General features: G+C 36.7%; 2 protein-coding genes across 2 annotated transcripts; both read left to right on the top strand.

The window, feature by feature from the left end:
- Window positions 1-1,487: 1,487 nt before the first annotated feature.
- On the top strand, window positions 1,488-11,764 carry LOC114353076 (fat body protein 2-like). The gene is made up of 2 exons (XM_028304897.1): window positions 1,488-1,588; window positions 11,261-11,764. Exons 1-2 carry the CDS (start codon window positions 1,488-1,490, stop codon window positions 11,706-11,708), a joined length of 549 nt encoding a protein of 182 aa, XP_028160698.1. The 3' UTR covers window positions 11,709-11,764.
- Window positions 11,765-13,509: 1,745 nt separating this feature from the next.
- LOC114353085 (15-hydroxyprostaglandin dehydrogenase [NAD(+)]-like) lies at window positions 13,510-14,335 on the top strand. Its single transcript, XM_028304909.1, has one exon. It carries the CDS (start codon window positions 13,519-13,521, stop codon window positions 14,260-14,262), a length of 744 nt encoding a protein of 247 aa, XP_028160710.1. The 5' UTR covers window positions 13,510-13,518; the 3' UTR covers window positions 14,263-14,335.
- Window positions 14,336-16,511: the final 2,176 nt, after the last annotated feature.

Genomic DNA, 16,511 nt, shown 5'->3' on the forward strand with positions numbered 1-16,511 from the left:
ACATTACTTTGAGGGAATAAAAGGTAATGAAACTGCAATATTGCTTCTACCCAGTTTGTGACTGTTTTACTGCCTAAGTGCATCTGATTGCATATACTGGACGTTTTATTTACGACTCGACACATAGTGTCTATATGTTTTGTACATTATGTCCGTTATTTACAATGTCTCCGTTGATATGATGGACATCAGTCTTTATAGGTCTGATAGTAATGCCTTTGTGACCTCATCTGTAATGTCAACGTTGTAGATGAGGTTTTTTGCACTCGCTAATCGATTTATTTAACACCGCCCCCATCTTTTCTCAGTAACAGTAAAAAACGCTTACATTAAACGTCTAGTTTTGCATCATGCAAGGTAGATTAAGTAGAGTCGTTAATATCTGACTAATATGAGAATCTCGTTCGTTTGTGTTCGACTTAATTACTTCTGACTCTATAGAAGATCACATTGTTAAGTTGCCTTGTCTGGATTCCTAAAAAAATCCTTACATACCAGAGGAATTTAAAAGTCCTATCGAATTTCCGCCAAAAAACAATCAGAGCCGGCTCCGGCCGTCAGAAAAACAAATGAATATATCCGACCTACCATAACTCCTAAAGTTTCCACTCTACAGTATCACGGTTGCGTTTAAAAGTTAAACAAACATGGCGCGACACAATTATCGTGGTGGTCACCGACACGCGAGAATAAGGAAGTCGTAACAGGCAATTCCGTGAAATTGCCCCAATTACTTTTCCATCAGACCCTTAATAGCCCTCAGCAGATCCCTGTAGACCGAGGGTCCTCTGCTTCATCCACTAAATCGGGGCTACTTAGGGGTCGCAATACCGAATCATTTCAGCAAAACCGGTATTTTCGGTATTGGCTCCAGACGAATACCGATAATCCGGTATTTTCGATATTTCCGAGATTAAGCTTAATTTAGCAAATTTAGTATAATAAAGTTAGTTTGCGGAGGTATAGTAAGTAGGTACCTAACCTAAATTAATTTATCTTCTAAATAAAACAAAATTCAGTCCAAATCAAATTGAGTTATAAAGAGGTAATCTAAATATTATTAAATCTAGATTAAATTTTTAGGCTTTGTAATGAGATCGTAGAAACAGTAAAGTATCTAAACTTTTATCACTCTTGATTTACTTGACTTAAGGTCCTATGTCCCCTAGATGGGGCAGAGGGCGTCCACAACAGTCCTCCGTCGCGTTCGGTCTTGAGCTTCGCGTTTGATCTCGCTCCAAGTCTTGCCGATCTTCTTCGCCTCGTCTGCCACAGTGCGCCGCCAAGTTTGCTTGGGGCGACCGCGTTTGCGTTTTCCTTGGGGGTTCCAATCCAGAGCCTGCTTGGGGATGTGATCGGGATCTCTTCGGAGAGTGTGGCCAATCCAGTTTCACTTGCGGCGCTTGATCTGCTGGTCGATCGCAATTTCGTGGCAGCGTTCCAATAGCTCGACGTTGGAGATTTTCTCAGGCCAGTATATGCCGANCATGATTCTTCCACCCAAGACAACCAGAAAGAGAAGCGGCGAAAGTAGGCAGACTTGCCGGACGCCCGCATGCACCTCGATGTCTTCGGAGATGAGGCTGTCGTGAGTGACAGTACATGAATATTTCTTGAAGATGGCCTTCATTAAGTAGATGGATATTTTTCGGCGGGACACCAATGTCAGCGAGTCTCGACCATAATAATATGCTTGCTCACTTTAGCGTATCAAAGGCTTTTTCAAAGTCCCTTTGCCATTCTGATGCTTGCTCCAAGATGATACGCAAAGTATTGATCTGGTCGGTGCACGAGCGGTTCGGGCGGAAGCCAGCCTGTTCCCTACGCAAAAGAGGTTCAACGGCTCCCGATAACCTATCCAAGATAATCTTGCAGAAAACCTTTGACGGTATCGAGAGCAAAGTGATACCTTTCCAATTGCTACACTGGCTTAGGTACCCTTTCTTTGGCACAGTAATTAAAAGCCCCTTATTCCAGTCGTCTGGTAGTTCCTCTTACATCTAGATGTTTTCGATGCGAGGTGTCAGGACTTCGGCGGCGGAGTTCACGTCGACTATCACTCAATCAACTCAAAACGAACTCGCGCGCGCGTATTTTGAATTAAACGGCGCGTAAATTTTTCTATTTGTATTTGTTTTTTATTTATTTTACTAAAACCGAAAATACCGAAAATCCCGGTTTTTGTGAAATGAATACCGGTATTAATTAGACCTAAATTTGGCCCGGTATTCCGGTATTTTCGAAATTCGGTATCCCGGTTTGCGACCCCTAGGCTACATACAATTATTGACCTGCAACACTACTATACAACTACTATAATAATAGTCAAATGTCAAATTAAGATATAGCCAAGCGATTTTAAAACGTCAAATGGCAAGAATCAAAATAACAACCCGTCTTGATAGTAGCGCCCTCCTGTAAATGTCATAATTTATTGATTGTCCAACGAGGCAAAATCGGAAGTAATAATCCAGTAGGTATTGATAGAGCGCCCTCCTGACAATGTCATAGCTGGTACGGTTCAGTAGTGGAAGTGGACATCGTTATTCAAATTTATGTATGCGAGTCATTTCTACTAGTACCTTAATATGTTAGTCTAGATATTAGCACGTCACTACCTTGTTTAATATACCACGCAATCTTGTATACCTACCCATTCTTATGAAACACCATACAAGAATGCATGGTAAATTCAGTGAACTGCTCCTGAATCGAATGTACCTACTACTACTATTTCTATTTATTTATATTAACCGGCAGACAGTGGTGACTGAGTTTGTTGCGGCGCTTCTTCTCAGCACTTGCCAAATGTTGGTCTCGAAGCGCTGGTAGGGTAAAAAGATTATGAGACATGTAGAGGCTCCTTAAGAGCATATTTTATGACGATTTGTAAGAACTATTTATTAGTCTAAACAAATAAAGAAATTTTGACTTTGACTTTGACTTTGACATCTTTACAGTTAGTATCTGATGATTGATCAATTTGCTGTTTCGAATAAGCCAATATTTTGAGGAAAGCGAAATCTTTACCGAAATTAATATTTTAAAAACAAAAGATTGTAAAGCAACGGCAATAAAAACAAAACGTAATGTGAAAGAGAATGTCAGCCGGCACTTGGATCGCATGTAAAATGAGTTTTAAACTTTAATATTCACCGAAATGAAAACAATTCAAATACTAATTCCAGTCTGCACACGAATAAATTGCAAGTTCCGAATGTCGTTGGCGTAATATCAAGTAAACGAGTTACGCAAGCCACAGAATGGGTGCCCACCATTGTGGTATTGCTTTCAAATACCGCTGTTACCAGCATTACAATTACTATTGTGGTCTACGTTTATAATGTAGACGCAAATTTTAGTTTGGCGACGTATAAGTTTACCAAGCCTTGGAATTTGTCCAGGCACGTGTCGATGTTTCCTTTTATGAAGATTTGCTATTCAGTATTTGGAACTATTTTTCAATAATTTTAACTGCTGTCGGCCTGAAACCTAAAAAGATCTTTCACCTTTCGCTTAGCGGGTTACTGAGTCAGCTACATACAGATACGAATATTGGTAAACCTATCGAAATATGTATCTCTCTGTAGCGAATAATCTAGTTCAGATTTATACTCTCTCAAAAACCCAACGATTTCTAAAATTGGTTACCCTACTCATAACAGGTTCATAAATGGGGCATGATAATTGACTACGCACACAGACGACAAGATACAGTAACGGGGTGTTTTCTGCTGCAGTCAGCTGAGTGAAACTCACACGACAGAAGTAAATAAACGATTAAAATAGAGAAAACGCCGTTAGACAGAAAACCTGTTTGTAATGCTACATTATAAACTGTAGGTGACAAATGATTCCTAAATCGGAAAAGCCGTTGAACCCACATTACTTTTTAAGAATTAACATATTGCCAAGTGTACCGTAGAGTTGCTAGAGTTCTCTGATACTGGATACTAACCAAAAAAAATCTTGTCGAAGCTTTGGGGTTATTAAAAAAATGGCAATTCCAGCGCTACCTACTTAATAGCAGTCTTCAATGTTATCGCTTACATCTAGATTCTCAGGCATGTGTGTTTCTCTATTGTAAGACTGTGTGACCTCCGCATTTCTAAAATCGGTTTCTGCTCTGACATTAGCGGAATGTCAAAGGTGAAACAAGTTAAATCCTGAACCTATTACCGATGTGTGTATGGCAACAGTATTTGTATTTAATTTTATGTCTATCTTATTGGGAGGATGTACAGCCGTGAGTTATTTGTCTTCTCAATTACTTGAAATATCTGTGGACTAATTTACATGTCACGTTGTGTTGTATTCTGATTTTTTTAGAAAACTAGCCTTTTTCAGTGACATCGTCCGTGAAGATTTCGATAAATGTAGCATCTGTGCTATTTTTGTCAAAATCAGTTCAGCCCTCCTAAACAAAGTGCCAAATGTGACAGTTTTTATGTCGAAAGATGGTCGAATAGCCTTTTTTTGTATGGAGTTTCATCGGATTCGATTTTTGATTCTATCAAAAAGTGCATTTGTCTAGACCCACTGTATCTCCCATCCGACGTTTCCACTGCTGCCACTTCTATGTGCTCATGAAAAACCCATTCAGTGAAGGTTGTAGTAAGAAGTGAAACATTGGACCAAGAAAATTAATCTGAAGATTAGTAGGAGTAACGAATATCCATCCATCCTCACAATCGTAAAGGGAAAGGACCAACACGCGTCTAGTAGATAAACAAAGATTAAACCCAAGGATTTATCTATTGTTATTTGCAAATAATATGCAAATCATAACAAAACGTTGGATCCAGACTGGGATGCTGTCCTGATAACATTGTATAGTATACTCCCCAAAATGTTGTCTCCGTTGTCATGATTTCTTGGCCTAATTCCTCCCATTGTAGATAAAGCACCCGCCGAGTTATTACGGGATTGTAAGGGATAAGCGACCCATCCCGACGTTTCATTTTGAATGCCTCACAAGAAAGGAAAATGAATGGCGCCTTAAAAAATAAATATATCAGCCCTAACGAGATAATGTATTCCGAGGGAAGTACATTAGCTGACATTATAAAGATCGCGTTTATAACCTAAAAATGTTATCCCGAAAATCTTTTGTTGACGATCTCTTCATTACGTTCCAAGAATCTCGAAAGCATTGTGGATAGAAATGTCAGGCGTATTAGTGACGCGTTTGAATTCAAAGAATTCAAGTATACGAATTCGTGCAAATTGTCTGGGAATTCGTTAATGATTTGTGCTATTAAGTGCACATATCGGAATTCTAATGGTACGATTAGCACATCAAGCCACAAATAAATAAGATAAGATATAGAGAGAATTGGCGTCATCCGTGCATAGCTCTTTTAATGCATTTGGATGGGTGTTCTTTCAACGAAAGTTTTGTTTAATATACATTAACAGACAGGTGCAAAACAAGTATCAGTTGACCTCTAAACGTATGCCTTACATTCCCTTTATGTTAAAAATAGCAGCATATAAAAGCGTAACTGAATAGCATGACTTACACCTACCCACTTCCTATTTCCGCATGTTTCAACGTAACTGTTGTTTAAGTAGTTCTAATATACCTTTACTTATAAGGTCAACTTTAGCACATTCGACAGGTTGTGTAGTAGTCCAGTCATTTAAGCTTAAATTAGGTAATAATCTCGGAATTAGAGATACCCAGCTGTAAGACTGTAAATACTTGTATATTGACACCCTAAAAGTTGTCTCAAAACCTACATATGGTAGGGTGTAAGCAACTATTAAATTTTAAGGTCAAAGGTCACAAAAATCGGATTTTTGCGCTTTTTTTTGAAATATCTCATTTCCTATGGGTTTTTTGCTATTTGTATTTATTATAAATATTGTAGAATACTAAATTCTCTACAAATTTTGTTTAAAAATGTTTTTTATACGGTGAACCGTTTTCGAGATAGAGGGCGGAGAGCGCGCGGTCACTGCATCACTTCAGGTCAACTTAAGCGGTTTAGGTTTTTCATACAAAAGGATTTTCCCGCTAATTCCCGTGGGAATTTCGGTAATTACTTGTTGTAAATAAGCTTTAAGTTTACTAAGGTACCTACATGCCAAATTTCAAGCGTCTAACTTCCGTTAAGCGTTTAGATTTTTCATACAAAAGGATTTTCCCGCTAATTCCTGTTCCCGTGGGAATTCCTAAGTTTACTATAACCTGCCCAGGTGTATGAAGAATAATTGTACCAAGTTTCGTTAAAATCCGTCGAGTAGTTTTTGTTTCTATAAGGAACATACAGACGGACAGAATTCTATACATGAAATATATTTTCAAAATAACTATCAGGGGGTGATTAGTGATCGATACTGATGCCAAAAATGCAATCAGTAAAATTTTTGTCTGTCTGTCTGTCCGTCTGTATGTTCCTTATAGAAACAAAAACTACTCGACGGATTTTAACGAAACTTGGTACAATTATTCATCATACACCTGGGCAGGTTATAGTAAACTTAGGAATTCCCACGGGAACAGGAATTAGCGGGAAAATCCTTTTGTATGAAAAATCTAAACGCTTAACGGAAGTTAGACGCTTGAAATTTGGCATGTAGGTAAACTCAAAGCTTAGTTACAACAAGGAATTCCCGAAATTCCCACAGGAATTAGCGGGAAAATCCTTTTGTATGAAAAATCTAAACCGCTTAAGTAGACCTGAAGTGATGCAGTGACCGCGCGCTCTCCGCCCTCTATCTCGAAAACGGTTCACCGTATAAAAAAAGTTTTTAAACAAAGTTTGTAGAGAATTTAGTATTCTACAATATTGATAATAAATACAAATAGCAAAAAACCCACAGGAAATGAGATATTTCTAAAAAAAGCGCAAAAAAACGATTTTTGTGACCGTTGACCTTGAAATTTAATAGTTGCTTACACCCTACCATATGTAGGTTTTGAGACAACTTTTAGGGTGTCAATATACACGTATTTACAGACTTACAGCTGGGTATCTCGAATTCCGAGGTGAATTTACTATAATGACTGGACTATAGGTAGAGGACTCTACAGATCACTCTGTTTATTTCAATAGAATTTATTTTCTATGACTTGACAACATGACAAAAGTCGACGACTCATGTCGGCAGGTCGGCGAGTTTGGATTTGCAGTGTAGACTGTAGAGTCCGTATGCCTAGGCGCAGACCACCAACTTTTAGTTGGCCGATAGTTGGGCTCGATTCTAATTGGTATGAAGAATCGGCCGATACCGAATCAATGTAATTTGTTCACTTTTCTACATGTCCATACTGATTACTGATTAACAGCCCGACCCAACAATCGGCCAACTAAAAGGTGGTCTGCGCCTATGTAATTAATTATGCCGAACCTACGCTACTTTTGCTTATGCTTTTGACGGACGCGTACGCAGTGGTTCTCGTATGGACTACATTGGGAATTTGGGATTCGATTCCCTCTAGGAGCAAAATAAATGTTACTCATGATTACTAACACACACACATATTCACGATAAGTAGCTGTAGTATACATGAATCGATTTAACAAATAAGTCTATCCGTTATCTAATTGCTTTGTAAGTAGAGTCACAGAATATTAATGGTAGAGTGAGCAAATAGTATAAATAAATAATACCTACCTACAAACTCTTTTTAGCTTGGAGCTAGGTAATTAGTATTATTGTTGGAACATTTGATTAATTTATTCATGCTTACTTTAATTGCTTTTATCTTTTCTGTGCTAGGCACGTTGTGCAATAAATAAATAAACATAGCCCCGCAAATATAGAAACAAGTGTTCGAAGTAGATGACTTTACTTCGAATAACCTCTCGGTCGATCTATGCATTTATGTACCACTACAGTCACAAAATAAGCTACAGTCTACAGTCGATAGCACATCAAGATAAATCTATCTATCTATCTATCTATATCAGCCTTTGAGGGGTTCGTCTTCGAACATAGACCTCTTCAGCCTTCCACTGACTTCTGTCCCTGGCCACTTGCATCCAGCTTACCACCAGTACATTCCACCGTTTAGGTATTCCTCTGCCGCGGGTATTGTTGCGGGGTCTCAACTCCAGGGTCTTTCTGGCCCCGCGATCGTGGTTCATCCATGCAATATGTCCTGCCCAGATGGGCAATGGAGATCCATTTAGCACATTTAGATAAACACTGTGGCATTTTATGTAGTGGAAATACGTAGATGCTATTTTCCAACAAAAATAATTCTGATGTGCTATTTCGAATTGTAAGAAATAATGAATAATTTCATACCCTATTGTTTCTCCATTGCCGCTACTAACATGTTAAATTGTACAGCAAATTGGCATTATGTTGTTCTGTAGAAAACATTTCAGGAATTAGAATTATTTAATGACGCTATTTGAATGTATAAAAACGTCTGTGTCATCTAATTATAATAACAGTTTTAGTCAAAATTGAGGATAATTTAAAACACGTTATTAAGTAATCATTTATGAAGCAAAAACGTTTGTACAGTGTAGTTAAAATAACTCCAAGTTAATATGGATAATGTTGCTGAAATTTTCCGTCCGATTCATAATTCGAGTTATTTAATTGTATTTCAATGTTTTTTATGACTGCCTATAACAGAATGAGTGTACTTTTAAAATAACCTGTTCATTCCATTCGATATTTTCAGCTATAGAGCTGAAAATATCGGAAATTAATTAATGATGAGTTGAGTGACGTCAGTTGAATGACGTACCTATGCATGTCAGTGTAATGGATGCCCTACTCCTAAAATAGTACGAGTGAGGTAAACAACTAAGCTGATATTGTGCTATGGTGACTTTATGACCCAGAACATACCAAACATAAATAACCCAACTTATAAACTTTGTCGGATTTTATTAGCCGATAAAAATAAGTGATCTCTTGCTGCTCCAGGTTTAAAATCGCAATTGGGTCACCACCTAATTAGGTCGGCTGTTACAATTGTCAACATCTTATGGTGGCCTTCGGGGTAATAGTACCTTCGGGATCTGGTTAATGACGTATTTGGGGGGAACTGGGGTAATAAATCTCGAGATGTTTCCATAGACAATGTTTGTTTACTAACATCACTCATGTAGCACGCAATTAGCAATTAATACATATTACGCATGTCAAACTACGCGGTGGGGAATAGAATACACAACTAAGTAATTCCTTTAAATAGGTACATCACTACATATTATAAAACCATCTCGCTTTCCTGATTGACTGTCCCTATGTATGCCTAGATCTTTAAAACTACGCAACGGATTTTGATGTGTTTTTTTTAATAGATAGAGTGATTCAAGAGGCAGGTTTTTAAGTATAGTAGGTAGGTACATTATACCTTTGCGAAGCAGGGTCGGGTCGCTAGTTAATTTATAAATGTACTGACTACAATTTTTCATGGTTGACAATGAATTTTCGCACTAAGTATTCTCAAAGGTTCACGACTCTATTGATCTTCTTTACCACCGGGTCCATGAAATTTTAAAATATACTTATTAAGGAAATTCTTTCTTATTTTCAATGTCGTGGATCCGCTGGTAATCATAATATGAACTTAACATTCTTTTTTAAACAATAGAGCTGTGGACCTTTGGGAATAAGCCGAATTTTCTACTGAAGAAGTATTTTTGAGTACTTAATAGGTAACATTAGTGTACTGTAGTTTAAAAATCATGGTCTGTATCTAATCGGACGGAAAACTAGAAACATTTTTGCTACAGAAAATTATCCTTAACCCCATTGCTAAGTAACTAAAGTGTTTCTTAAGTAACTCTACAGTGGCTTTTTATGCAGCTCTCGGAATTTTCCTTGATGTTAAATGCAGTTTTAGTGGACTAGTTACGATCAATTTTCTTTGCTGATGTTTGTATATTTAAATATCTTTTATTCCTGTTTATTTGACGGGTATTTTATCCAAAGAACCACATTTAACCGTCGTTGATCTATGTAAATATGACTCTTGTAGTTTAAACAGGAGTTAACCTTAGTTACAAACTAGATAGTGAAGATTTAAAAACAATTACTTACCTATCCAGATTTAAAGTTATAATGATGGAATCCTTATCAAAATCCCACGTTCCCAACTAGTGAGTCAGGTCCAATTTTAAAATCCGAGGAGCATGTTGCTATTTAAATTTGAATAATCATACTACCGCATCAAACATGTTGGCTGCACAAAAACTCGTTTGTACAGTCGAAATCAAAAGTTTTAGACGTTTTTATACCGGGCGATATTGAATATCGCTCATGTAAACTCTACATAATTTTAATAATTATGGTTCAGTTTTCTAAGCGAATTTTGTTAGTAATTGTACATTGAAACTAAGCGTCGTTACGGCTGGGCGGATTGGTTTTTGTGATGCTAAAGTGCGTTGAAACAACGACTTTGATTAGACAGATTGAAATATAGGGTGTAAATGGTAAATTCGGACATAGCCCCGAAACCAATATCAATCATCAAAGAAATTCAATGTTAAATGTAGACCTACATTTCACTCACAGTCGCGTCAAGACATCAGACACTTGGTTCCAAAAACGTTTAGCTTAATTTAAATGAACATACTTTCCCATACTAAAGCCTAGTCAATAATAGGTAAAGGTGCTGGTATGACGATTTGAGGTTATCCATAATATTATCAGCTTTGGATAACAAGTAAACTGATAAGCTTAACTAAATTAATTTACTTTTTTAATTAACCACTCCCGATAGTGGCTGAATTGTTGGTTTAAATCCAATGAAAAATATTTTTCTCTACACCAGTTAAAGGGTTAGTTAGTCAATCTGCTTACTTTTTATATTGATCTGTATCATTGCTACTTAATAGTCCAGAATATAAATTATCCTGCTTTCGCCTCCGAGATTTATTTTACCATGTAGTACCCCTGTACGACAACCCAATCCGCACACAATATTCAGCGTAGTAGTATTAAAAAACAAAAGAGCGGGCAACCCCACCCCTACCACGCTGTGGGCTCGGTGTCCGAGCGGTCTCATTCCTTTGTGCGCACGCGCAACGACCGCACGCAGTNGAAAGAAGCCTCCGGTACACTTTGTTAAAAGTAGACATGTATCAATATACACGAAAGAAAACTCAAAATTGGTTCACAAAGCCTTACTTGTATCATTTGGCACAACATTATTTTCTTTTCTATACGTCGTAGAAACATACCGATTAGATACAAAAATAGCTAATTTTTCAGAGATTTACATTATGTTATAAAGTCAATTTTGATCTAAGTCGAGTTAGATCCCTTTTCACTGGGGGTACAGAACTATCGAAACTAATACTGTGGCAACTGTGGAATGGTCCATGAAGTTTTTAGAAAACATGAGAAAGGACAAAGGTGGTAAGGGGGGTGTCATTTTGAATGTCTCGTCAATTTATGGGTATATGGTCGATGAGCTTTCGCCTTTCTACAAAGCTTCAAAATACGCCGTTATGGGTTTTTCAAGGACACTAGGCCACACCAAAAACTATAATGTAACTGGCGTTAAAGTTCTTGTTATTTGTCCTGGGATAACAAATACAGATTTCATTCTAGACATGACAATTAATGAAGCACTGGACTTTCAAAAAGAAGGAATGCATGAATTAGTAACTATCTGGCCAAATCAAGATAAAGAAGATGTGGCCAACGCAGCAGTGAAAATCTTGGAAAATGGCCCAAGTGGCTCTGCTTGGAGTATAATCGGTGGAGAACTACAATTACTAGAATAGTGAAATGCATTTACATCGTTTTATATGTATTTCAATTGCCTAAGTACCTTATCAAACTGCGAATAAATATTTTTTTCAATTCATTAGGTACTGAATTGTACACTTTTTTCACTACACATTTTTTTAAATATTATTAACTTTTAATAAGTACTTTTGTTTTATTTGTATTGTGTATTAGAAAGAAAGAAAAGTAAGAAAAATATTTTTATTTAGTCCAAACCAAATCCATAAACTACTTACAACAACATAATTACTTACTTATGTAGTTAAATTTGAACTAAAATGGCAGCCACTCAGCATGTGCTTAAACATTTTCTTACCACCTAGTCTACTTTGTTGCAACACCTTATCAGGTTTATGAGTACCTAATAAACACTTTATGTTGAATTTAAAATAAAAACAATTCGATGTGTAGGTACAAGATAAGTCTAATTTAAATTGCTAATTATTATTTTCTTCCAAAAAACTGTTAATTTGAAAATGAAGTTCACTACTACACATGCCTATTTTTTTATAACGAATTACTTTACGGTTTAAGACATTTATTTCTCAAAAAATTAAAAGAATTATAATCTCCGATTTCGTGAATAATAAGCAATACGAGATTAAAAAATAATTTAGTACCTATTGAATACCTTTAAATTCTCTAGTCGACATTTAGGCTCAAAATAATTAAAAGAAATAAGGATTATCTACTAATGTTTGGCCAAAAAACGTTTCCCAAATTATCACATCGCAAACAACGTTTCGCAAATTTTCATTTGGCAAATTCTCATTTGGCAAAACAACTTATTGCAAACTTTTAATTCGCAAATGTCGTTTTTGGCAAATTATTTTTAAGCAAATTATTGTTTGGCAAAGTATGTTTTGCCGAATGTTTCATTTGGCAAAAATATTTCACAATAAACTATTTACAAAACAATTTGATTGGTGCATAGAATGGAATACAAATTAGCTTGTAGTTATTATTTTGTTTAGTGGGTAGTTAATATAAAATTTGTCATCAATTAATTTTCTTATTTCATTCTTTTTATCGAAATTTCCAAATGATTCATTAACAATAGAGGTGATCCTAGCGCTCGGCGGCCGCTGCCGCGGCACGCTTCGCTCGCCTTCGCGCATTAAAGGTCACTGTTCTAACCTAACCTAACATACTATTTTCTACAATACCTACTTTTTGCAACCTATTTTCTGCGATCTCTTTGTTTTACATAAAATTCTTGTGAAAACCATGATTATGTGCCTTATGCTTTGATTCGTAGTTAACGGTGGGTACTCGTAAGTATGTGAAGTGTCAATTTGACCAAACAAATTATTTGGGTTATAATATTTGGCAAAATAAAACATTTGCCATATAAACATTTGCCAAGTCAAATTTTACCAAATGATAATTTGACCAAATGAATTAGTTGCGAAAAGTACAGTTGCTAAAAGTTCATTTGGGAAATGAAACTTTGGCGATAAGTTGTTTGCGAAGTGAAATTTGGCGAAAAGTAATTTGGCCAAACGGAAGGATACCAAGAAATAATTATTATTCCTTGAACATAATAGCTTATCTAATGCAATAATAAGTGTGTCACGCACGACCGACAGTAAAATATTTTTATGTCAAATTCGTTTACGAAACAATTCACGTAATTTTTTTTATGTTCATTGTTTCAATGTAAATTTTATGTATTTCACTGTATTTCTACTGAATACAATTTCGACATTTAAAAGTACAAGTATTGTACTAGTCGTACGTTAGTCACTATAACGATAACACTTGTTAGTCTTAAAGTAAAAATCATAAGCATTCTTTAAAAAAACAATGGATAGAGATTTGGAAGGGAAGACAGCCATCATTACAGGAGGAGCTAAAGGCATTGGGTTCGCTATTGCTGATACATTTCTTCAAAATAAAGTGAAAGTGGTTATTCTTCTTGATTTGGATGAAAAATCAGGACTACTGGCGGTAAACGACCTTGAAACAAAATATGGTCAAGGCAAAGCGGCGTTTATTAAATGTAATGTAATGACCGATTTGGAAACCGTTTCTGAAGAAATAATCAATAAATATAAAACCATTGATGTCCTGGTCAACAATGCTGGCTGGCAAAGGGAAGATTCTATAAGAGAGACTTTAGCCCTGAACTTAATTGCTTTGGTTGAGTGGACAATGAAATTCCTTCAACACATGAGGAAAGACGCTGGTGGTCCTGGGGGCACAATCATTAACATATCCTCAGGTTTGGGCTTAGTGAGCTTGCCATACTTACCTTTCTACACAGCTTCTAAACATGCGGTGAACGGATTTTCTAAAACCGTTGGGCATTCACTTAATTTTAAAGCGCATGGAGTAAGAGTGATTACTCTGTGTCCTGGAGTAACGCGAACGAATCTTAGCAATTTTGGGGAGCTACAGGGGGAGTATAAAGAGTTCATGGCGGGAGCGGTTTGGCAGGACCCTGATGCAGTGGGTGAGGCTGCCGCGGCCATTTTCCGAGGAGCTGATAGTGGAACGGTTTGGGTGGTCGATGGTGGCAAGCCCGTCAGGCCAGTGCCATCTTTGTAAGCGGATTTACTATAATTTTAGTAAGTTCTCAAGCATTAAATCAGGGTACAATTTTGAATGTAGAACATATAAATAGTGCTTGATATTATTTGTGAAAAATAAAATATAAAACGTTAACATCATTAATTTATTATAGTCCCATAATTCCGTTTCTAAAAAAGAGAAAATTGATGCTAAGTAAAACCCGTGGTAAAAAAATTGTCAGACTAAACAGGCATAAAAAGGTAAACTAAATTATTCATCCCTTACATTTGAACTTAGAGTGTGTTGTTCAAAGGTGTCCGCCTACTATTTCAGTCCTTTGATGCGAGAGTAACTTGTCGGCGGCTTTTATTACTAATAGGAATGGAGCACTCGAGTAGTGTCGTCTATATCGATAGAACAATCTTAATGTCGTTGTTAAACTGCGGTGTAACACCATAAATTAGTTAATATTTGTGGTTTATTTTATCAACAACTTACCGACTACTAAATTACAAAACCTTTGGTGTTTTTATCTTTTATTCTATCATTAATTATTTATTTATTATTCTTTGAATAAAATAATGATTGATTGTTCATTTGAAAGAATTACAGACTGACATCCCTGCCATAATATGTATGAGAACATTGCGGAGCCGTAGTTTCAAACTCAAGTAATGACTTCAGATTTGCTTGACTGAAAAGGTAATCTTTACCTTTTCAGTCATAATCTTCACTTTTATTTAGCCACTCTTCTCAGCACCAATCTATATCTTATCTCGAACGAGCTGTACATAGGGCGCCCTAAAAAGGCCTGGGTTAATACTACCTACTCAAAAATTATAAATTTATCGATAAATGTGCATCCCTATTGTGAAGTGATCTGGTTTCAAAGCCTAGCCTTAGAGAGCTCTTGAAACGAATATCGTATCTAGTGGCGAATGAAATGGGGAGACGTTAAAAATTTAATATCCTGGAATTGCGTAGGTATTTCATACAGGGTGTAAAAGAACGGTTAAAAACACGTAAAGTAAGTAGATTGTTTATCGCAAACTATAAACTATTGTATTGTTTTATATTTTTAAGACACGTTAATATTGTAGCTTACCTTGTAGCCTGTATACTTCTGACATGAATAACCTGCATATTGGTGTTGGCAGTATTCATCACGTAACGTTTCGAGATTGACACTTCTGATGCATTTTTTGGGAATTAAAACTGACCAATTTTTTAGAATCTTTTAGATTAAATTTTAGATTCTAAAAAAATGGTTTTGTCGTCTAACTTTACAGCCTAAACAAAGTTTAAATACTCCAATCCACTCCGTTCACTATTTAACCTACAACAGTAAGAGCTGACAGGATATCAATAAGACGTGTTGGGTACATGTAGAGCACAAACTTGATGTTTAGGTGCCAAGCAATGGCTTGGCTATCACAATAAAATGTGTGAATTAATTAAAATCATGCCTTCAGTGCATTTTTGTTTGTTTTGCTAATGGCTTAGATATTTTAACGAAATTTATCAACGTTGAAATAGTGTACATGTGAATCCACACCGTGCTCCAGTTGTATTTATTTTTGCTACGAATCATAATTAATTAATCTTCACCCGCTATTCGCTCCCGACTCAGCTCACTACCGCGCGTGGCTCTGCGTCACACGTCACGCTCATGCCTCAGTGTCAAGTGTTCCGTGTCGATATGTTGACACTGCCTGTATTTTGCTTCGCACGTACTGACGGGGGCGTGTTGGCACGCGTTTGTTTTGCGATAGACGGGCCGGATTCCGCAACGAGATTTCCGTAGCTTCTTTCTCTTTTGCTCCCAGCAGCATTACGACATGAGCGACAAAGACGGATAGTGACAAAACTGCGACCGACGTGGACCGCAGCTCCGGTCGTGTCCCGTCACATCGCTGATTGACAGAATTGCGAGTAGATGTTCTCTTGAAACATTGATTCCACTTTATTGCGTGCTCACGGTTCCATTGCGTACGGATATTGTGTATTATCTATATATATAAAAATGAAACCCGTTTCGCGTTGTCACGGCATCACGTGTGAACGGCTGAACCGATTTCGATAATTCTTTTTTTTAAATGTTTGTGGAAGTCCAAGGATGGTTCTTACGGAAAAAAATATTAAGAAAATCTCTACGCTAAGGCGGTACGAAGTTCGCCGGGTCAGCTAGTTAATAATGTAATACCAGTCGTTTGGATTTAGCTCGTTCTCTTTTTCAAACAAAATATAAATAGAAAAAAAACATAAGTTTTTTTTTGTATTTACTT

Source organism: Ostrinia furnacalis, unplaced genomic scaffold (genome assembly GCF_004193835.3).
Source record: "Ostrinia furnacalis isolate ACB-3 unplaced genomic scaffold, ASM419383v2 OfSCF1605, whole genome shotgun sequence".
Classification (NCBI taxonomy): domain Eukaryota; kingdom Metazoa; phylum Arthropoda; class Insecta; order Lepidoptera; family Crambidae; genus Ostrinia; species Ostrinia furnacalis.

What these genes read in the sequence shown, in the direction of transcription:
- LOC114353076 (XM_028304897.1), top strand. Translation starts at nt 1,488, where the DNA reads ATGATTCTTCCACCCAAGACAACCAGAAAGAGAAGCGGCGAAAGTAGG. An exon ending in TCTTCGGAGATGAGGCTGTC is followed by an intron (nt 1,589 to 11,260) that starts GTGAGTGACAGT and finishes CTGGGGGTACAG; the next exon opens with AACTATCGAAACTAATACTG.
- LOC114353085 (XM_028304909.1), top strand. Translation starts at nt 13,519, where the DNA reads ATGGATAGAGATTTGGAAGGGAAGACAGCCATCATTACAGGAGGAGCT.